This window comes from Ambystoma mexicanum, chromosome 8 (genome assembly GCF_040938575.1).
Source record: "Ambystoma mexicanum isolate Mex_15411 chromosome 8, UKY_AmexF1_1, whole genome shotgun sequence".
Taxonomy (NCBI): Eukaryota; Metazoa; Chordata; class Amphibia; order Caudata; family Ambystomatidae; genus Ambystoma; species Ambystoma mexicanum.
The window spans coordinates 1,384,980,600-1,385,003,927 of NC_090929.1; the positions used below are offsets into that span (position 1 = coordinate 1,384,980,600).

Sequence of the window (23,328 nt, forward strand, 5' to 3'; positions counted from 1 at the left end):
GCCACTTCCCGGTGTGTAGTGGACAGTGATGATGGTTGTGACCCTTGACAGTGCCACTGATGTACATTTGCATTGTGCCAAACACACATGTTCAGTCCCCTGATGTTTGTGTTCTCTGTTTTCACATCCACAGCGATGATGGGAGAAGAGGGCGGAGAAAGCGATGTGGAGCAAGGCAGCAAGGATGTCTCCACCAGGCACAGACGCAAGGCCCAGCCGTCCTCCCAAGTACTGTCATCTTCTGGCCGCAGCTGCTGAGGGTAGGTCCGAGAGGGCAAAGGTGGTGGAGGACTCAGCAGTGGGAGGGACAGATGAGCCCACACAGGGGCAAGACACTGGAGGACGGTGGGGAGGCATCGAGGTCGGCGGGGGATGTGGAGGAGGAGGCCACATCAGCCCAGTCCATGGGGTCTGCCAGGGGAGATGACGTAGGTGTGACTCCTGCAGTCCAGACACAGGGGCCGTAGGCAGAGCAGGTCGCTGTGGAGGTGCCTGTGCTAATTCCTGCCCCTGGGACTGGGACTGCATCTGTATGCACCTGCGGGCATGCCTCAGGCTGGACCCATCTGCAGGTGGCGGATGTATCCACGCAAACAGATACAACCAATACCTGCGGATGAAGACATTTGGGACGGGGTGGAACCGTTGTTAGCCGGTATCATGAGGCATACAGGTAACATCTGTGATGAGGTGCAGGCTTCCAATCAGAGGCTTGCACGTCATCACAATGAGGTATGTCTCCTCTTGAACTAGCTAGCACATTTCATGGTCTCGCAATGGGTCCGTGGGCTGGCCACTTATGTGGCCCTTCCTCGTCTTCCTCCTCTGTGCGCCAGTTGTTGTCTCTACCGTCTTCTGGCCCAGGGCCCCCTGTGTATCTGTCCCAACCCCGGCAGCCAGTCTGGTGGAGATCACATCCCTGCCAGAGCCGGGAGTCGAGGTGGTATCAGCAGATGTGGTCACCACAGCAACAGGAGCTATGGCAATGGAGGAATAGCAGACACCAAGGAGAAGGGCATGTGTGGAGGCTGTCCTTGATGCGCAGGCACCGGGCATATTGGCAGCAGCAGGCTCAGAGTGGGAGGTGACAAGACTCGGGGCTTTCAACAGCAGAGGGGCAGGTACTGACCATCAGGCGTGAGGCAAACATGGACCTTACAACAAGGATGTCTTCCGTGTTGGAGCGTTTGGGCCAGCAAATCGGGGCAGAGCGGCAGCGGGCACAGGAGGCACGACTCGCCATGGCCAGGGCAGAGAATTCACTGCGTCGGGCAGAGAGGCGGGCGGAGATCCTCGAGGAAACTTGCAGGGAGTTTGAGAGGAGCATGGTGGAGTCCCTGCAAGCCCTTGAGGGGGAAGCAGAGGACCGCCTAGTGGAAGTGGACACAGTGTTTGATGATGCCCTGGCGGAGACTGAGAGGGAGCATGGTGAGAAGGAGAACCAGCCCGCTGCCATTGTACACAGTTATTTAGGTGTAGGTTTCATTTATTTTTCACTTTATTTGGGGAGTTCCTGGACTTTGGTCCACATTTTGTACATCGTTCTTTTTTATTGTTTGTTTTTAGGATTTTAAAACATGTTTTGGGACAATGGACCCTGGTTCTTTGTAAATAGTTGTATTTTTCTGGGATCCATTTTTGTTTGCCATGGAGGAATGGTTTCTTTTCATTTGTGTTTTATTTTGACTTATATTAATGGACATGGACCACATGTTTGAGTTTTTCATTTTTGACATCCAATTTATTTCCGTTTTCACGTTCTTTTGTTTTTAAATTTTATTCATGCTGGTTTTATATGTTGTTTTTACTGAGTACGATTTTAATACTGATTTTTTGATATATTTTTACCCGTTGAATTCAAAGTGGTGTCTGGTCTCGATGGTTTAGTGTAAGTTTCACTCTTCCTTCACTCTGTTCTGTGTCCCTGCTGTTGACCAATGTAGTTCATGTGTGTGCATGTGTGATTTTAGGATTCCAATGCCATGGGGCATGTACTGGGTAGCATGACCAATGGATGGGTGCGGAGGTTCACCAGGAGTGTGCAGCTTGTGGTGGCATTTTATTTCACATGTGCTGCTTTCATGTATTGGTCCAAAGTGTTTTGGGGTGGGGGTGTCCAATGAGATAGGACCTGCCTGCAGGTTGCTGTCACTGGTGGGGTGGGAGGACATGAAGGGGTCTGCCTGCAGGTTGCCATCACTTGTGGGGTCGGGGGGGGGGGGGACATGAGGCGGGGCCTGCCTGCAGGTTGCAGTCACTGGTGGGGTGGGCGGGTCCCATGTGGTGTGGGCTGCCTGCTGGGGTGGTCACGGGTGATGGGGGTCCCATGTGGTGTGGGCTGCCTGTGGAGGTGGTCACAGGTGATGGGGGTCCAATGTGGTGTGGGCTGCCTGCAGGGGGTGGTCACAGGTGATGGGGGTCCCCATGTGGCATGGGCTTCCTGCGGGGGTGGTCATGGGAATGGGGGCTGGGATGTGGCTGTCCCGTGAGGAGGGGTCATCTTCCAGGGCATTTGTGCATGTTTCGCGGGGTACGCGCTGAGCTTCCACGCGATTTGGCTGGGGTGCCGGTGGAGTGATCGAATGGAAACTCATTGCGTACCCTGGACGCACTCCCGCGAAATCGCGTGTAAACAAGGTGCGTGCCCCGTCTGCAACTGATTTTCACGCGATTTGCCTGGGGGAAGGGTGGGGAGCTGTATGCTGGACCGGGTATGACACGGGGGCTTGCGCCGTGTTGGGCATTTCGCTGGCTTTTTGCTGCGCGTGAGGGAGTTACTAGCGTAGCTTGATGTTCCTTGCGCCACGGCTACTAATGCCTTGGTTAATCCATGAATACATGTGCCATGAAATTGTTCATTTGCACCAGGCATGGCGCGTGCTCATTCACAGCGGTTGCGCCTACCCTGCGCTTAATTCTATGAATCGGGCCCTAAGTGTGTAAGCGTTTACTGATTTCATTGTACAGCTCTACAGCGCACACTACCCCTCTTAAAATAAACCTGGCTGCTCAGTCACACTACCAACTTGTGTGGAACAGTCATATTAAAATGTGGGTTACACAATACCATGAGAAGTCCACTGCACTAATTCTTACCTAACAGTTAGTAGCACTTCAGCCATCATGTAGGGTTTTTAGAATATGAATGCAAAGCCTCTGGCACCCCTGCTAACTTGTTCCTCTACGGGTCCCAAAGTGCCCTGTTAAAGCTGGCTATACGGGTAGTGTTGGCTATTCGCATCTGGTACACGGCAGACGTTGCCACCTTCTCCACCAGTGTGGAAAAGTCTATTGCTTGCTTTGTCCGGAGGGGACTCAGTGGTAGCTAGAGGGGTACTTGCCCTTTTATGTGTCGTTACCACTAAAGAGTCAGGTTTTAAGTACCCCCTGATGAAGAGGGTCAGCCCAGGCAGGTCTGAAACACTTTTCAATACATGGATTAACTACTTACCATTTTAGAAGATTTTAACAGACTGAACCCGGGGGTGGGGAGGGTGTATTGCCCCACCTGCTTTCTCTCATTGAATAGGTTGTCTACGAAGTCAGTGTCTTCTTCAAACTTCTGAGTGTCCATTTTAAAATGATCAGCAGCTCTTTTTAGGAGTTTATAAAGTATTTGGTCATCAATGGATTAGTTTGCCACAGGCTCAACTGTAATGTACAAGGACTGAACAAGGTATTGATCTGGCTCATCGGGGTCTAAAAAAAGTCCTCTTCCTCATCAAAGTCAATCACTGACTCCACATAGAGTTCGGTTTGCTAAACTCTGCAGACTTTAGCTGGGGGTTCACCCTCACTCTGGGAAATGTGCCTTTGCCTAATGAGGTGTTTCTGAAGAAAATCTACAAAGTAATCCATCTTATCCATGGTGGTTTCAAATCGGTCTCTGGTTCAAGGGCCAGTAGACGCGTATCCTGTAAGGACTATCTCAAACATCCGGATGTGACACCTTCCTTCCGCAGCTGAGGACGAGCACTCGGGAGCCTTTCGGCTCAGAATCTGAGGCTCCAGCGTCACTAATGGCGCAGGAGCAGTCTTGCTCTACCTTGGATTCCTCTGCAACGGCGTGGTATTCAGACAATGCCTCAGCTTGCATTGCATAAGCTCCCCAGCAATTCGACCGTCTAAGTTTCAGGTCCAATAGGTTTACAGGACTTGCTCAGAGTTTCCTGTTGGTCTTGAGGGAGATAATGGTTACATACATTGTGTGTCCTGCCAGGGAATCTTTCAGTTGCAAAAACGCAAAATGTAAGTCTTCTCCATTATATTCGCTGGAAGACAGCAAGACAAAAGAGCAAGAGGAAAATGTGAATGGAGGCATTCTCTAAATAAGAATGTAAATATTCTCCCCTCACCCCACTCTCCCTAATGTTTTTTTGTTTGTTTATTGAGCGCGCCGGACCCAGAGGTAGCAGGGCGCATGTGACAAGAGGGCTTACAGCTTGGTTACAGAAGTTACAAGTTTACACAAGTTACAAGTATACAGAGCATGGTAGAACAGTTTTTCTTGGCTCAGTAACCCACAGTATGAGGGTTAGGCAATAGAGAACAAGTAAAGCGGTAAACTGACAACAAGTCAGCAGGCTGACGTAACAAGATAGCAGATCTATATCAGGTACAATACATGCGGTAAGTGCGTGGGGAGAATGAGGGTTACATAGCATTCTCAGTGAGCCATTTTATTTTGTTTTTTCTGAAATTGTTGAACGTAAGGTAGGGAGTTCTAAGTGTGTGTGTGTAGGCTGAAGCCTGAAGAAGGGCCAAACAGGATTGTCGAAGCATGGACGGCTGGGACGTTCGTCGTGCACCGCTGTTCTTGTGGAAATCATCAAAATCAGTCGCAGAGATTAGCTGTAGAAAGCTAGCGATCAATGGAATTATAAGTAATAATAATTAAATCTAGTAATCAACGACCACTATAGCAAAGAACTCTGCGAAAACTATCAAAACTGATGACGGAAAAAACAATCTGAGCACCTAGATGCGTAAAGGACCAGGAGTACAGTGCAGGTCACACTAGGGAATAGTATTACTACATGCCCTTATCAGCTAAACAACATTCATAACCACCTTATAAGCCCGATTTAGTAGCAGGATGTGGTGGTATAACAAAACCTTTGGGGTCTTTTCCATTTTTCCAGCAACACGTGCTTCCTTGTGCAAGCCTGCTACAACCTTTTGTTCCGTGTTCCGTTAGCATGTTAATGACCAAAGTCAGGTCTTAGACTGTCCACATCTCCAACTGCCAAGAAAGAAACCTCTGCAAATACCATTTATTGAGGCAGCTTATCAATCCGTTATATCCTGGCGCTACAGTGGCTGCTATTGTCGGTACTACCCACTTCTTTTAACCAACATTTGGCCGAATTACATTTTGTCACTATTTTACCTTATTTTAATCTTACAATAGATAGATGGGTTTGGGTTAGATGTATAGAAAAGGGGGGTGAGGGAGTAGGTGAAGGAGTGTGAGACTCCCCTGCTCTTTGTCGCAAAAGAAGTTCAAAGAAGCGAACATTTTTGGGCGGACTGCAATTCGGCCAAAAGAAAAACGAGGTAGATGAGACTTCAAACTTCGTAGATCCCCTATTGCCCAAGGTCAGCACCCCATCCTCTATGGACGGGTCCTTCTTCCCCCATATCCACAGTGATCATTTTCTGGCCACTGCGCGTGGAATATGCTAAATATGCCACTATGATTGGTTGGGGAGTTAAAACTTAAGTCCTGACAGCAGATGTGTTTGCATACTAGAAGGAGTCAATAGTGTTTGAATTTTACACTTATTCTAGCATCATGTGATCCCTCTGCAAAGCACAGTTCTCAGCTTTGAACCAGTTTCTGCTAGTGACTTCAGTTCTACACAGAGTAGTTAATTCAAAACTGCGGGATACAGAGGTTAATATACTTTTAGTATTCCAATAGATACCGTTGCACTGCATATATTTCTATGTTGATGTAATACACTTTATGCAAGATAACTTTTTGGCAGATGGCATTTTCTTTTTTTTAATACATCTTTTAATTAAAAGTTTTAAAGATAAACAAGTATTTTCTATGTATTTTTTTTATTGATGATGCTTTTAATCAAGTAATGAGAATGTATTTATGTAGGCTAATGTTCCTTTGGTACATATTATATGGAGATTATACAAAGCCTAACGGCTGTATTATATGAAACAAATAATTCATCAGAAGTTAATTCAGCAACTAATTCACTACACTGCACTTACCATTACAGAGGTATGACAGTGTGTACAATACAAACTGGACAGTCAATACGGCTAGAACGATAATGGAAAATAAATGCATTCAATTTTCTTACCTGTGCTGCACAAATGCTGTACTGTGTGAACATGGCCTCATAAAGAGCCATCAGACCACTTTGTCCTGCTGCCGCACAGGCTCTTGCTTCCAGAACCGGTATAGCCTGATTCCCAAAAACAAAAATAAAATAATAAAAAGGTAAATTATGGCAGAAGTTCTCAACCCACTAAAGAAAGTGAACTTGCAGGATCACAGTTTCTTCCTTACACACTTTTACATTCTTATCAAAGAACCACTTCTCCAAGTAGCCTGCTCTGGCAAGTGTCGAGGGGCATCTTAAACCTCATGCTAATTTCTGCTCCTGCTCAAAACAGCCACACCACAAATTATTAAATACACCACTCACCAATATTGCGCCGCAAAGGTGCTAGACACTGCTAAAGAACATGTACAAGACTTAATTAAACCCAAGAAAATCTCTCGATTAATCCAGTTAAGCCGAGTATAGGGACAATGAAACCTACAATGCCATTGGGAAAGGTGTCGGATACTCTTAGTATAAATGTTATACTAAGCCCTTATTGGCGGCAACCATGTGGCCACAGAAGACTCCCTACACCATCAGGCACTACAACCAGGGTTACATACACTCAGACTGTATTCACCTTTGGGCAACCGGGACCAAGGCTCCCTCCAGCCCCCCCAACACAAACCTGACATTTCACATCCCTAACCGCCACCACCATTCCACAGCAGGTCTGCGTGGGAATAGGGATGGGGCTCACCATGATTTTAAAATATCTGTACGAAACACCTCCTGGGCAGCGAAGACGGGGCCAGATAGACACAGGGAAAGATAACCGACCGCAGCAGAGGGAGGAGGGTAGAAAGACCAGGAAAAAGAAGTGGTGGGTTAGGATGAGGTCAAATGAGGAGGTGGCAGACCAAGAGTCCAGCACGAGGAAGAACAGAGAAGCGCACTATGGAGGTTTTTTTGGAACAGGTGAGGAACTGGTTAGTGAGTACAAGCGGTAATACATTGTGAGTGAAAGAGTGGTAAAATGAGTGAATGTGAAGTGCTTGTATGAGTCACATGAGGTGTTTGAATAAGAGATTGAGAAGTGGTAGTAGTGTGGAGGCGCGTATAATAACATGAAAGGGTGTAGTTGAGAAAAAGGAGTGAAAGTTACCGGAGGGCTAGAAGCCATAGGATAGCATAAGGCAGAGTTAACGTGGATAGAGAGTAGAGAGCGGGAGATGAGTCGGTGGACAGGACAGGAAGAAGACCAAGTCGGGCAGAGTGTCTAAAAAGGCGCAATCCCATCTCCATTTAGACAACTAACCAGGGGATAGAGTAGGGTTAGCCTATGAAGTTATTAGCTTTATAAGAGATTTGGCCTTTAGGAGTCCATAGCACAAATAAGATCTTAGATAGTAGGGGCCAATATTCGGTATATACTAACCTAGGAGTTAGAGACGCCTGGGTAACGAGGAGGTGCTTTTACTGACAACAAGGCCCTAGAAAAAGCTTATTCAACAGTCTCAGACTCCGCATTCACTGAGCCACCTGTGACAAAGTGCTACTAGAGACAGTGGCAAAGAGGCTTTAATTGAGCAGTTTAGGGGATGAAGTATATTCTGGTGCAATGAAATGACAACTGAAAAAAATGCTCTCCAGTGACAGACTAACCATATTCACCAACTCTGAATTCATTGCATCATGTCGGTCCCACATAAGTCATTTAATTATTTGAAAAAGAAAAAAAGCAAACAAAGTCTTGCTTTTTGGGACAGAATGCACCTCAGAGAGGTTGAATATTTCAACAGACAGTTGTGCTTACAGTGATTCACAATGATTGATGCTCCAAGAGCCATCTTCAGCCAGTTTTTTTGTAGACCACACCTCAGCTCAACAGGAAGCATTGGGTACTTATGAATCTGGAATCCATATTTAATATGTTGGAGAAGCTTCTGCTTGTCCAGGAAGGGATTACTCACAAACACACAGATTCAGATGCTCTTAAACACATTGGACAATGGGAAGGAGGAATGGATCACTAAAATGAATTTCTGAGAGATGCTCATCTACTTGGGAGCCCACTTTAGCATTGAATTATTGCAAATATGTGTTTCTAGCAGAAATACATCCATAAACAAACACTTACAATATTGGAATATTGGAACAGGCCCAGGGGCAGGTGAGAGTAAATGCATAGCAACATGCAGTGCTTCTGACAAGATTGATGTGGGAGTATTTTACTCCTTATTTTAAAACTTTGAGAGTAAATGTGATTTCAAGATAGTAAAAATGACTCTTTTGCAAAAGTAAAATGTATGTGACATCCAGCCGACGTGTGCAAAAACAGTATGGAAATAATGATCATGCGGCAGCTTTCTGCATTGTGACAAAATACACCCTTCATTATTTCTCTAAGGTCTGGCCATTTGATCTCTCCTGTATAGATTTAAAATGTTGAAAACACGCCACCCAGCCAATTACATAGCAAAGCATACATGAATTGTATTATGTGTTTTGAGGTTCGATTGCAGAATTGGATTTTGATGCTTAATTAAAGTCCTCATTTCCTGGAGCTATTACTACCTAAGGACTCCATCCTAAATTCTATACCTCATCTCATGGAAAAATTGTTATTTATATAGCGCTTTTGGCAAGCGCTGTACATAGAACATATTTATCACAATTATCACCAAACCGAAGTCAGTGCTCTTTTTTTTATTTAATCAGTTGCCTTTAGTTTGATCAACAAACTTTTACAACATTAAAATGACAGTACTTTTTCAATTTCTTTAACAAAATGCTTAATTTTTCATTTTTTGTGTTACTTGTACTAAAAGAAAAGGGACATACATTTCGAATATTCATTGTCAACTACAGCAACGTGTATATTGCCTGCATATAAACCACCACTGTTAATATTAAAATATTTCTCTTACTATCCCTTTGAGGGCATCACACTTTAAGCCATCATTTCCCAAGTTTTTCTTAGATTTTTCACACGAAGAGTACAAATTGCTAATCATCGTGCCTTCATTTCCACCAGACGTAATCACAACTTTATTATCCAATTCCTTGTTAATTAAAAGTAATCTTGACAACAAGAGAATGATCTTTATTCAGTTACCCCACATACATGTGACCTAAAGCCATTCCCTAGCTAGCACAGTCATACCAACTTGGTCTATTCCAAAGATTTGTATGCACAATTTTTCAAAATAAGGACAATAGATTACCAAGTGTTAAGTTGTCTCTTTCTGATCTCTTGCTTTGCAAACTCTACAATTGCTCTTGTCTTCCAATCTGAGTTTAAAGTACCAGTTCTTAATCCTTTCATAGGTAGGTATTTGGTTTAATTTGAATCGGAGATATATGTCATGCACTTTATTGCAAGGAAATAGCACAATATATAGTTTGCGGGGCAACCGCTTAGTTGTAAACTTTGCAGTTTCCTTATAGGATGGCAGTAAGGAGATACCATCAATTGTATTGCACCAATCAAATTCAAAAAATAGTTTCTTGACATGAACTTATCTAAATTCTAAATCCTCTGTTATAAGCCCAATTTCAGCTAACAGTGCTAGCATGCTATCATAATATTTAGCCACTGATGGCAGATCCCGCTCCTTGATCATTCTTCCAAAATTTTCATATAGTGAATTTGCATTTGGAAACAACATCTTAGCAAAGTTAGCTAGCAAGCACTAGTGAAACCTTGCTGATAAGGATAAGAGACCCAACTCATGCCTAAGAATTACATTAGAAAGCGATTTGGCCAATCTCAGCGTGCATTTCCATAGCCCCCCATGCAACTGGTCGAGGATGTTATCTATCGAAGTTAGACACATATCTAATCCGAAGAGGATAAGTGCCTCTACCTTTAGAGTATAAAAGGTAATCAGTGGGACTAATGAATATTTGCAATATTTGGTTTACACAAAACACATCTGTGTGGATAAGGATTTCATCTTTATGTACAGAACTTCCTTCCACATTTTAGTCGAATTAACATCAACCAGTTTGTACTCCAAGTATCTAATCGAGGTTGCGCATGGAATAAGTATGCTATTAATGGTCCACCACAATGATGGAGTTTTCCTCTTCAAATTTTGAAAAATAATAACCTTTGATTTTTCAGCATTAAACTGTAGATTGTGCTCCTGTGAATATTTGGCAAACAAATTCAGCTTTGTTTGAAGCCCGAAAGGCATTCGGTCAAAGATCAAAATATCATCTGCAAAGGTGAGCTAATGCATCTTTAGGTGGCCCAGCCTTGCAGGAAAGCAAATTTTGCTTGCCCAAATCTCATTGATATCGCAAAGGTATAGGTTAAACAGGGTTGCTGCTAAATTGCAACCCTGCTTAACACCCACCTCAGTAGCTATCGGCTCTGTCGTAGCTCCTGTGCTATTCACCCTTACCAGGTAGGCAGTATTTTGATGCAAATTTGCAATAAGTGAGATTAGATGAGCTGGAATACCTAACCGAGCCATCTTTTCCCACAGCAGACTGCGGACTACACAGTCCAACACTGCAGTGAGATCAAATGAGGCCATGTATAGGGGACCAGTATTACATACTTTGGATTTCATGAGCAGGTGGGCCAAAATCGAAGCAATTAATGGTGTACCCATCTGAGCTCGAAAGACAATACGGAATTGTGAAAAAATATTTTGTAATTTTATATGTGCTTGAAGTTCATGCAATAAAAGGATGGAAAATACTTTTGCAGCAGCGTCTAACAGTGCGATGGGTCGAAAATTGTTGGGATCAGTACGAGTTCCCTTTTAAAATATCGGTACCACGATCGATTTTGACCATGATCGCGGTATAGTGGATGTTAACAAAATATTATCAAATTGTGCTTTTAGAATCTGCGCCCAGACCTGTGGGTTACGTTTTAAGACACAAGGTGGTATATACCGTCTGGACCTGCTGCTTTAGAGTAATTCAATGCCTTTATTGCTAGTCCACATCCTCAATTGTGCCCCAAGCATAGCCCACGTCGATCTTTGATCGTTTAGACAAAGATTGGCAATCATCTTCTGGTTGTTCAAATTATGCATATATCGTCTATGATTTAAGCATTTTTTTTGATAAGCATTGAACAGGATTTTTTTCTTTACAAGAAACTCTATCCGACTGAGAGGAGGATTTTAGTTTCTTATTTCTGAGGTTTTTTTTCCTGCGTTTAGTCAATTGAATATACCAACTGTATTGGTGGCAGTGCTTGTCCTTTATTGCATTTTAATTATGCGCTAGTTTAACTAGTGCCATAACGATTACAATTGTATATCTCTTTACTCTCTGTTGCAATGTGATACATCGTAAACCAGATTTTTCATCAGAGATCAGTTGATTGCCAATCATTGAATTTAATTTGTCACAAAGGACTATTCCAACGTAACGAAATGCCCGGGCGATCACCTTCCAACAAAACTTGGTTCTCATCACCCCTTACAGTCAAGGCATTCGCTTGGACTGTCAGCGAAACCATTAGATGATCACTCACCCCTGGCTCTGTTGTAATGATCTCCCTGCATTGTTCTAGCATATTTGCGGAAACTGCATAAAAGTCTATACACAAGCTCTTTGAGCCCCTCCTCCAGGTAATGTGTGGGGTCGACAAACAATGTCCCAGTGTGCAAAAAACTCAATCCATCGTCGCTTTTAATCAACAATGAATTATAACAATCTTCTAGGCATAAGGCTGGATTGTCGGTATTTGCACAATATGCATTGAAATCACCCCCTATGAGTATTCTACATTTTGGATTCTGAACGGTCACCTCCTCCAAAATCATTGAAATATTGTTAAACATTAGTTCTAACTTCAACTGAGCCGGATTATGGTAAATTGAGATTATTAAATAAGTAACTTGGACTGCACCCCCAAAGGAAGTCAGTATTGCTAATACAGCTGAAGATTTATGTACCACCTGTGTTTTAATCCCCAGGTTTGTATTCAAGAATATTGCTAGGCCACCATATGGCCTCCCAGTGTCACCACGACGGACCTCTGCGTGAAATGCAGCAAAACCTTGCAGTTGAAACCTGTAGCCACACAGTCTCTTGGCAGAATATGATATCAATGGATTGATAAAGGCATGGTGCTTTAAGCCCATGTGAGTAGATTCGCAAACCCACATGAGTTCCAAGAAACAATCTTTATGGATGATTTGTTACTATGTGGGGGCGTGGTACCAGCTGGATTCAAAGTACCTGCATGCAAGGTCAACCATGACCAATCTTTACGGACGGTGTAAAGAGCAGCAAGTTGGGCAATCACTGCCGCATCAGGTGTTCCATTCGCCAAGGGCCTAGTTTCGCTTGTCATTATAGGCATTTCTACTTCTTCAGGTGTTTCGTTAGAGGAAATTGCTTCATCAATAGAGTCAAAGAGGTAGGGAGTTAGACCAATTAACTTGAGTTCCCTCTCATGCTGCCTCACCAAGTCTACTATGATTTGAATTGACACACCCTCCAATGATTGTTCATCGCCGGAAGCGTGATCCATTCGATGTCCCTGGAATTTAAAGTTCTAAGAGCTGTTATTTTGTGAAATGCCTGCAATATAAAGGATCGATAGAGCCGCTTATCACCATTGGTTTCAGCATTGCTCAACCAACCCATAATGGTCCATGAAATGGGCAGCATAATATTTTCAGCAAGACAAGGGGATGGATCTTCATTTGCAAGACCCATTTTCAACAATGGCAGGTCTTGGTTCAATTCCCAGGTTCTTATTGTACATAACATGGTTTATTGCCTTCAATGTCCCCCCCCCCTGACTTGACTTCCTCCTCTACGTTAGGTGACCCTTGAGCTATGGAAGAGGCAGTCCTGGGTAATTTCCCCTTAACTTCAAGTATGTGAACTTCTGTGTTAGTTTTTTTTATTTGCAATCGGTTTGTAAAGCATCGATAATAGCGTTTTTTGGGGAAGTGTTAGGCTTGAAGTGAAATCCCTTTGCTTTGCAGACATTTTGTCCACTTGATCATCCGCCACAATTGTGCGAGAAGGTGTAATCTCGCATTTTGGAGCACTACATAGACCATTTTGAAGTACTCCTTTGCTGGTCACAGTGGCCATCCCACTATTTAATTGAAGGGCTTTTTTGCTTTCTTCTGAAAGTTCATCCAAATCAATACCATTTTCTATATTAACGGAGGTACTTTTTATATGTTCAAGCCCTCCTACCACTTTTTGTTTTAAATTCAATGTTAATTTTTTTGGTGTCTGTTTGCCGATTGCCCGCTGCACAGCTCGGCGATCAGCTTTTCTTTTTAATGCACGAAAATACAATCGTTTTTCTTTCCTGGATGAGAACTGAATCCGGGTACCAACGTGGCTGGTTTCCTCAAGACCATCGTTACCCTCTACTTGTTTTTGGTCATTTTGTGCTTCAGCCTCTATCCAGTTAGTAAGGGCAGACTGGCTGTCGGGATCGTCAACTTCTACAGGTTTGGGGCTTAAGGATGCAGTTATCTGATCCTTCGCCTGCAATGCATCTTCAACGTGGAGAAAAAAGTGTATTTGCTCTATTTTTTCGCTATTTTGGACCACCTTTTGGCATAGTTGTGCGTGTGTCAATACCTGTACAGTGGGCAGGTCAATGATTGTCCCTATTGTCTGTACAAAGGTTTGCAGGAAGCTAAATGTAGGTATTACTGCATCCTGATGTGTGGAGTAATCCTTCATCGCCATAGTTTGTTTGCGTTGCTACTGAAGCAGTAGGAGAGATGCCAATATTCGGGGGAGTAGAGCACCCAACCTCCAATTTGTATTTCTCAGCAAAAATATAGCCCTCCAGTTTGTTTAATTTAGATAACCCCTCAAATACAGAAGCTTTTAAATCCCGCATTTCATAAGGAGTATAATCGTGCCACCTGTCTAATAAATTGAGCACTCTTGATGGTACAGGATAAGATGTCTCTAAATTCTGCATGTCCTCGGATGGATTTAGCAGATCAAACCCCAAAGGTGGAATACAATCCGTCTTAAGAGGACTGGGTAAACTTTGATCAATAAATACTGGGATACTTTTTTCATTATGAAGCGGCTTACTTATTGGTGAACTTATCGATGTCCCAGTTGTTGGCAATCCATCCAAGAACAAATTATCATGTATACTATCCATATCAACAGGAGGAGCCACCTCTCTGAGATGCAGATGCACATTTGCAACTTTCCCCGTCGTCGCAGTGACTCGAGTAGAGGGACCCACTGAGAGTCTTACTCGTTTTTCTAATTCTGCCATCACTGAGGGGGCAAGGATTGATGTATCAGAGGGGGATCGTCTCTGTTCGGTTACATGTAATAACGTCGCCACAAAAATATTGTCATGCGAAAATATCGCCGAAAAATGGTTGTTTTTTGTGGCGACACTATTGCATGGAACATGCGGGGGGACACCCCCGCAACCCCAATTTTTTTTTCCATTTATTTTATTTAAAAAAAAAAAAAAAAAAACATTTTTGCCCCTATCGCCATATATATGGTCACCCAAATAATATCGCTACATCATTTTCCCGGCGATATTATTTACGGCGACCATATATGCGGCAATATTATTACCCGATACCCTCTGTTCCTATCCTGTGCCCGCAAAAGAAGCAGACTACCCATTTTCTCTCATGCACAGAAAGCTTTTTAAATCGGTATGTGCTCTGAGTCCTTATGTTCAGAAGTGTCTAGAAAGCACGGGTTTACTCATGTCTTTTCGCATAATTCACGATTTGCTCACGCATAAGCGAAAGACACTTCATGACAAATAGTATCTACGTTTTGTGTGATGGGTATTTTGTTTGGTAGCCCTGATACGTCACTTATCTGAGGTTACCGCAATATTACTTATGAATTATTTTGTTTGTTTTGGCACCTCCATAATTTTTTTTAGTGAAGGCATTTTAACAATTCGCCAACTTATCAACGTAGAAGACATTGTCAGTTAATAATTCACTCGCAAGGTAGGAGCAACATAATACCGTCATTTTCAAGTTACGGTCTGTGTATTTCAGGTCAACCCAAGTATATCATCAACAGTGGCCCGTTTGATAAAAACCAGCACAAAGTCTCCAATTATTTGTATGCAAAAGATGCCCCACACAGGGGCGTGGCTTGAAGGCCATGTGAAGAGACGTACCAGTGGGAGAGCTCCCAGAGATCCTTCATTTATCCTATGAAAAAGTGCAGTTACAGGAACCTTCTGATGCCGGAAACATAAGCATCCGCTTATGAAGGCACAGGCAACAATTGCTGAAGACGCAAGATCCATGCAGCCCCGGGAACAGCAGATTTAAGAGTGATAAGCCCCCGGAGCCGCGGACTGGCGTGGACAAAATGGCGGCTGCGTGTAACAAAGGGCCCCAAGGGATACGGGCATTCTGTGGGCGGACAGCCGCGGAGCAGGCCGTGTGCGCATCGGTGCACCTCTGGGGTGACATTACAGCTTGCGCTGTGTCTCCGTAGCCTCCGCTGACTTATGCGGGCTCGGAGAACAGCCCGTGAAGCTGAGCGGCCGGCACTAGGGCTTGTGAGCGAGGCGGACCTCGCAACGAACTCCAAAGGTTTCTACATTGATGTGGACGGCCGCGGAAAGGGCTGTGTGTGCATCCGCGCACCACTGGGATGACGTTGCAGCCCATGCAGTGTCTCCGGCAGTCTCCGCCGTCTTGTGCTGGCTCGGAGTACAGGCCGTGAGGGTAGGCGGCCGGTGCTAGGGCTTGACCGTGCTGGTGAGCGGGGCGGACCTCACAGGGAAATCAAAGCAGCAACCCGCCTCTCTCCAGGGTAGCGGGAGCGGGCGGTGTGCGCTGGGCCAGTGCGGGCGCTGGGAACGTGTGGGTCCCACAGCCTGTGGAAGCAGATGACTAAAAGCGGCCCAGAGGCGAGGTGTAAAGGGCCTCAATTGGAAGCAAGACGATTCAGTTGCATAAACACCAACATTGCAGCGTAAAAACCTCCTCCACTTATCACCCATGGAATAAACAGCACAGACCCTTGTGCTGAGGCATTACAGGTATCTGAACACTGCCCCTAATAGAAGTGGGGAGAAAGTGGATTGGCAGGCTACTGCAGACTGCCTCTGATGGTACAGGGAAGGGATTGGACCGGACAATAAACGGCTAATGCCCCATTGATTGGGCATCAAAATAAGCGGCTGTGACAGACAAATAAGCAAAGTGCCCATTCAGCTTGTGAGGAAGCGTGGAGGTGAGATTCGAGCGGTTACGTGGGTGGACACAATCCATTCTTACACCCAGGGGGTAGCTTTGGGGTGCTCCTGGGTGGCCCCCTGGGCCTGGGAAATAGCAGAAGTTTGCCTCTGCTGGGGTCGGAAGCCACAAGAGTTGTGGCCAGCCTACGAATCCTGGTTGCAGTGCCATATCAAACAAACCTCCAAGGCTGAAGGGCAAGCAGCCCACGCTGGATGAGTATGCCAGGACACCCTGGCCCAGCCCGGAAGGGGCCAGGAGTAAGGACAGGGCCCCTGCTGGGAGCGTGGCCGCCACGAGCACGAACCAGGAGGTCCTTGCTGCGATCGCTGACCTGAAGATAGCTTAGGAAACCAAGCTTGAACTGGCTGTGACAGAACTTAAAACAGCGCTGGATCTCAAAGTCGGGCGGTGCAAGAGGACTTGAATCTTCTCCGACAAGATGTCAGGTCTCTGGCAGAGCGCACTGAGAGCCTGGAGAAGGAAGTGGGCCCGAACACAGCGGACTGTTTTGCACACAAATCGGAACTTCACGCCCTGGTGCAGCGCGTGGGCAATTTAGAGAATAGGGCGGAGGAGGCGGAAGGACGTGCCCGGAGGAACAATATCCACATCGTTGGCTTGCCGGAGGGAGCGGAGGGTCACAACCCCACAGAGTTTATCGAATCTATGCTGCTGCAGGAGATAGCTGGGGGAGCCTTGTACCAGGGGTTCTCGGTGGAAAGAGCGCATAGGGCTTTAACGAGGAAGCCGCTGCCGGGCAACCCACCCAGACTGGTGATTGCTAAGATCCTTACCTATCGGAAAGAATCCTGGAACATTTCCATAAGGGTGGAACGATACAAAGAGGAACAGCAAAAATAACTGCATACCCGGATTATACTCTGATGGTGCAGCGGAGCTGTATGAACTTTGGGACGGTCAAGAGGAGACTACGAGAGGCGGGCCACAAGTACATGTTATTCCCGGCAAAGCTGAAAGTCTTCCACAAGAACAGGACCTTCTTTTTTGAAACTCCGGAAGATGCTATGGGATGGCTCGACACGCAAGGTTGCCCCCAGGAGTCAGACACCCAGAAGGGAGGAGGAGGAGAAGATAAGTAACGAGCAAAGGGGAGATTGGGGGGTATCAGGACTTCAGACTTTGGGACTTGATTATAGTAACTGAAGTAGCCGTTGACGGGTATTGCCAGGTGGGGGAAAATATGATCCGTGAGCACTGACTATTGCTTTATTAGGGAGCCTTGCAGGGCCCATCTTCGTACCCCCATTTAGTGTTTAGTTAGGTCGCCGATAGTGCAGTGACACCCTGCTGGGGTCTTAACCTGGGGATCCAGGGTAGGCCTAAACGCAGGGGAGCCTGAGATCCAGGGATGGAGCTGGGCATTTGTTGGGGTAGGTCGGGGACGGGGGAGGGAAGGGGTTGTGTGCAGTGGTGTGTTGTAGTTGGGGAGGAGTTATGGGGGGAGCCTACGCCCCAGGGAAAACAAGACGAACCATGGGAGACCTTAAGATAGTCACTTGGAACGTCAGGGGGTTCAACAGTTATTTGAAACGGAACAAGGTTATGATGTACCTGCGCAGACAGAGTGGACATAGCCTTGTTACAAGAAACTAATTTAACACGGGATAATCTGGAAGTGATACGGAAGAAGTGGAGAGGGACAGTAGTAGGGGCAGCATATTCTGCCTATGCGAGAGGGGTAATTACGTGGGTAGCCCCACATGTCCCGTTCCAGTTGCTGAGCTCCGTGGCAGAGGCAGATGGCAGGATGGTGGTTATGAAGGGGCTGGTGGAAAATAGAGAGATCTGCATTGTAAATATTTATGCCGCGAACCAGGACATGGTGGCGTATTTTAGGACACTGTATGATAAACTCAGTGGTAGCGTAGGGGGGGTGTTATTGTGTCTAGATAGATCAGAGACTAAAGTAGACAGACCCACCCAAGCTGCAAAGGCATGCATGTACTGTTGGCGGAATTTGGGCTGAGAGAGGCATGGAGGTCACGCCATCCGCAGGATAAATAATATTCACATTATGCAGCCCCACAGGGACTGTATACTAGACTAGACTATGTTTGTCACGCAGGAACTAATGACTGAAATACCGCAGGTGGAATATAAAGCCAGAGTCCTCTCGGACCACTCGCCACTGATGCTAGTGTGGCAATATCGACCCCCAAGGAGGAGGATACCCACATGGTGATTGCGTGCAGAAGCGCTGAAAGATAGTGTATTTAGGGAGGATATGCGAGAAGAAATAAGTTACTTTGAGATAAACACTGGCAGTGTCAAGACAGCGGGCACGCTCTGAGAAGCCTTTAAAGTAGTAGTTATGGGAATTGCCATAGCCAAGTCTAAAGGGCTGCGAATGGGATTCTGGCTGAATTTCAGGACTCTGAAAAGGATCTAGAAAAGGTGCTGGAACAGGGCAGTAACACTAATGAAGATACAGACATGGCACTGGGCCTGCAGCAGAAATGTGCAGGATATTGGGAGAGGTTATGCAATCTCAACTATAAAAAGTATATAGAGAGACAACATGCTGAAGGAGATAAACCAGGGAGAGTCCTGGCGTGGCTCTATAAAAACGAGACCCCTAGACCCCCAATTAGAACAATAGTGAAAGACAATGGTAACGTAGTGGATACACAAGAGGGGGTCAATCAGGAATTTGCAGAATATTATAGACGTTTCTATGAGGACGAGACGGAGAGCGAAAGAAAGGAAACAGGGGATATACTGGAAAATATTGGACTACCCCAGATTAGAGCAGAGGAGAGGGAGGAGTTAGACGCTCCGATCACCCTGGAGGAACTAGAGGAAGTGGTGAGGCAGCTGTCCACGTGTAAAACCCCGGGAACCGATGGACTCTCCAGCAAATTTTATAAGGCATATAAAGCAGAGGTACTCCCCCGCTGCTGGAGATGCTTAACGAAGCATATGAAGCTGGGAAGCTGGGAAGCTACCGGAATCTTTGCGTGAGGCGGTTATCATACCACTTCCCAAGCCCAATAAGCCTGGTAGTGACTGTGGATCCTATAGGCCTCTGTCGATGTTGAACCAAGACAGTAAGATTCTAACAGCGGTCTTGGCAAATAGACTAAAGAAGGTCATCAATAAGTTAATACATCCCGATCAGACAGGATATGTCCCGAATAGAAACATCTCGAATAATTTGAGACGACTCCATCGGGTGGTAGAACATACGGAAGGGGATACAGGCGAGATGGCGATAGTATCGCTGGATGCGATCAAGGCATTTGACTCTGTCAGATGGTCCTGGTTAAAGGCGATCCTAGCCAACTATGGGATGGGGCCAGGATTTCTTCATTGGGTTGACCTATTATATAGTGCACCACTAGCGAGCGGAAGAGGCAGAAGGGCGTGCGAGACGCAACAACATCCGCGTGGTGGGACTGCCAGAAGGAGAAGAAGGACCAGACCCCACTGCCTATGTAGAAAACATGTTGATCCAGGAAATTGGGGCTGGCAAGCTCTCCCAAGGGTTTGCGGTAGAACATGTGCACAGAGCCCTAACAAGAAGACCGCAACTGGGAGCCCCCCACAAGCGATCATTGCAAAGATCTTAAACTATAGAGACAGGAAAATGATCCTGGAGTTCTTCCGGAAGAGAGGAACAATAACCCGAGCAACAGCTACTGTCACAGTGTACCCTGACTACACCATGCTGGTGCAAAGACAACGATTTAGCTTTGTGGCCGTGAAGCGGCGACTAAGAGTGGCAGGATACAAATACATGCTGCTATATCCTGCGAAGCTTAAGATATTGCATAAGAGCAAAGCACCTTTCTTCGATGACCCAGAGGAAGCGACGAATTGGCTGGATACCCAGCGCTGCCCGGACGAGGCAAAGAGGCCAGAGCGTCATGAACAGGATAAGTGAATCAACGTGATCACAGTAACTATAGCCTTAAGGGGGACGGCAGCAAGGAATGTAATGTAACCATATGGGTCTGCCATTAATGAGTAGAACTAGCAATTTAAAATTGCAATATAAGGACATGTATGGACTGGAATATAGTTGCTCAAACATTTAACTAAGTAGATTTGAAGCGCGAAGAGCTATTGCACAGCGGGAGTATCGCAGTTGGAGCATGCCTACACCCAATAGTTAGAGTAGTCAGATTGCCGGTAGGGTGATCTCCACCTGCTGTGCACCTAGTATCGGCAGCAGCCGAGCCAAGAGCAAGATGCGGGAAAGCCTGAGATCCAGGGATGGAGCTGGGCATTAGTTGGGGTTTGGGGAAAGGGGAGAGGGCAGGGAGGGTTGGGAAGTTGGGGCAGGGAAGGGAGGGAGGTGGGAGGGAAGTTGGGGAAGGTGTGCAGTTAATGGGTAGGGGGGAGTTTAAGTAGGGATACAAGCTTACAAACACGAGCGTCAGCTCCAGATGGAGGTGGAAGACATACAGGGGGGGGGGGGGGGGGGGGGGTGGGGGGGGGGGTGGGGGGGGGGGGGCGGGATACGGCCAGAATATGAGGGACCTTAAGGTATGTCCTAGAATGTCAAGGGGCTTAATAGTTACCTAAAAAGGAACAAGGGCATGATGTATCTAAAAAGGCAGAAAATAGATATAGCCCTAATTCAGGAAACTCGCCTCACAAAAGGGAAAACTAGAGGTGATCCAGAAGAAATGGAGGGGGACTGTCATCAGGGCAACATACTCAGCGTATGCCAGAGGGGTGATTACTTGGGTAGCGCCACATGTCCCATTTCAGTTAATACAGTCCACGGTTGATGAGGATGGGAGGATGGTGGTAATACAGGGGCTGGTGGAAAATAAAGAAATATGCATTATAAAGACATATGCCCCTAATCAGGACACAGTGACATACTTCAAGACCATATGCAATAAATTGAGCCTGCATCTGGGGGAGGCAGTGATCTGGGACGGGGACTTTAACTGCACATTGAACCCGAAGGTAGACAGGTCAGATGAAAAGCAAGATAGGCCCACCCCTGCTGCCAGGGCCCTGTAGACCCTGCTGACGGACTTTAGGCTGGTAGACACGGAGAGTGCACCATCCACAAGACGGGCAATATTTGCATTACTCAGCTCCTCAGAATCTGCATGCAAGACTAGACTACATTTTTGTCACGCAGGAGGTGATGGCTGAAATTGTACAGACAGAATACAAGGCGAGGGTCCTATCGGACAACTTGCCTTTGGTTCTAACATGGCAATACCGACCTCCGAGGGCCAGGATCCCAACGTGGCGACTTAGAGCTGAAGCACTGAAAGATATGATGTTTAGGGAGGACCTAAGAGAAGAAATTGCAAGTTATTTTGAGACCAATATAGGAAGTGTCGAGTTGGCCAGCACATTATGGGAAGCTTTCAAAGTGGTGGTGAGAGGGATAGCCATAGCCAAGTCCAAAGGGCTGCAGGGAGGCATATTAAAGGGAACTGCAGAAGGCAGAAACTAAGCTAGAAATGGTTTTGGGCAGGGAAGGAAGCACTAGGAAGATGCCGAAATAATAAGCCGACTGCAACAGGAGTGTGCAGGACATTGGGAAAGATTATGTAATCTGAACTATAGAAAGTATGTAGAGAGGCAACACACGGGTGGAGATAAGCCGGGGAGGATGTTGGCATGGCTGTACAAAAGTGAGTCCCCAGACCTTTGATCCGAGTACTAACAGGGGAGTATGGGCAATTGGTGGACACCCAAGAGGGCATAAACCGAGAACTCCTGGAATACTATCAAAGATTGTATGGGGACAAAGAAGGGAGTGATAGCAAGGAGATAATGTACATACTAGAGGACATAAGGCATGCCACAGATAAGTGTAGAGGAGCGAGAGGACTTAGATGCCCCAATCACGCTAGAAGAACTGTAAGAGGTGGTGGTACAACTACCCACTTGTAAAACCCCAGGGGCGGATGGACTCCCTAGTGAGTTTTATAAAATGTACAGAACTGAGGTACTCCTTCCCCCACCCCCCACTGCTAGCAACGCTAAACGAGACATTCGAAACAGGGAGACTACCAGAATCCCTGAGAGAAGCAATCATCATCCCACTCCCCAAAAGCAATAGCAATAAGCCAGGCAAGGACTGCGGATCGTTGCTGAATCAAGATAGCAAAATTCTTACGGCAGTACTGGCAAATAGAATGAAACGATCATTACCAAATTAACACACCATGACCAAACAGGATATGTCCCATGCAGGAACATATCAGACAACCTACGACGACTTCACCTGGTCATAAAGCATACAAGAGGAGACGCGGGTGAAATGGCAATTGTATCGCTGGATGCAATAGAAGCCTTTGACTGTCAGGTGGCCCTGGCTGATTGCAGCCTTGACTAAATATGGGATAGGGCCGGGGTATCTCAAATGGGTTAAACTACTGTACAGTGCACCGTTAGCCAGAGTAAAAACAGGGGCGGTCATTTCGGAAAGGTGGCAGTTAAGTAGGGGTACTAGACAGGGATGCCTGTGGTCTCCGATGCTGTACATTTTAGCATTGGAGCCCCTGGCGATATACCTGAGGCAGCAGTATGAGGTAATGGGGATCAGCGTTCAAGGGGAGCCGCATTGGGTCTCGCTATATGCAGACAATATGCTACTGTACTTACGATATCCCGAAGAAAACTTTCAATATATTCTGAAAGTGATGGAGCGATTTGCGTTGCCATCTGGTATAGCAGTGAACCCCAGAAAATCTTGTATATTCCCGCTGGAGAGGTATATAGGAATCCCGCGGGACAAATTACCATTTGTGCAAATACCATGGGAGACGAATACGTTCAGATACCTGGGGATAGACATTTATCACACGGTAGAGGCAGAACGCCAACAC

The 23,328-nt window shown here is 45.9% G+C and overlaps 1 protein-coding gene across 2 annotated transcripts in view; it reads right to left on the minus strand.

Moving 5' to 3' along the window:
* Nucleotides 1-23,328, minus strand: part of ALDH18A1 (aldehyde dehydrogenase 18 family member A1) — a 1,219,662-nt gene that overhangs the window by 913,455 nt on the left and 282,879 nt on the right. For both annotated transcript variants that reach the window (XM_069611512.1, XM_069611511.1), the window contains exon 5: nt 6,324-6,428. In XM_069611512.1, coding sequence (XP_069467613.1) covers nt 6,324-6,428 — 105 coding nt within the window. The remainder of the gene's footprint in view (nt 1-6,323; nt 6,429-23,328) is intronic.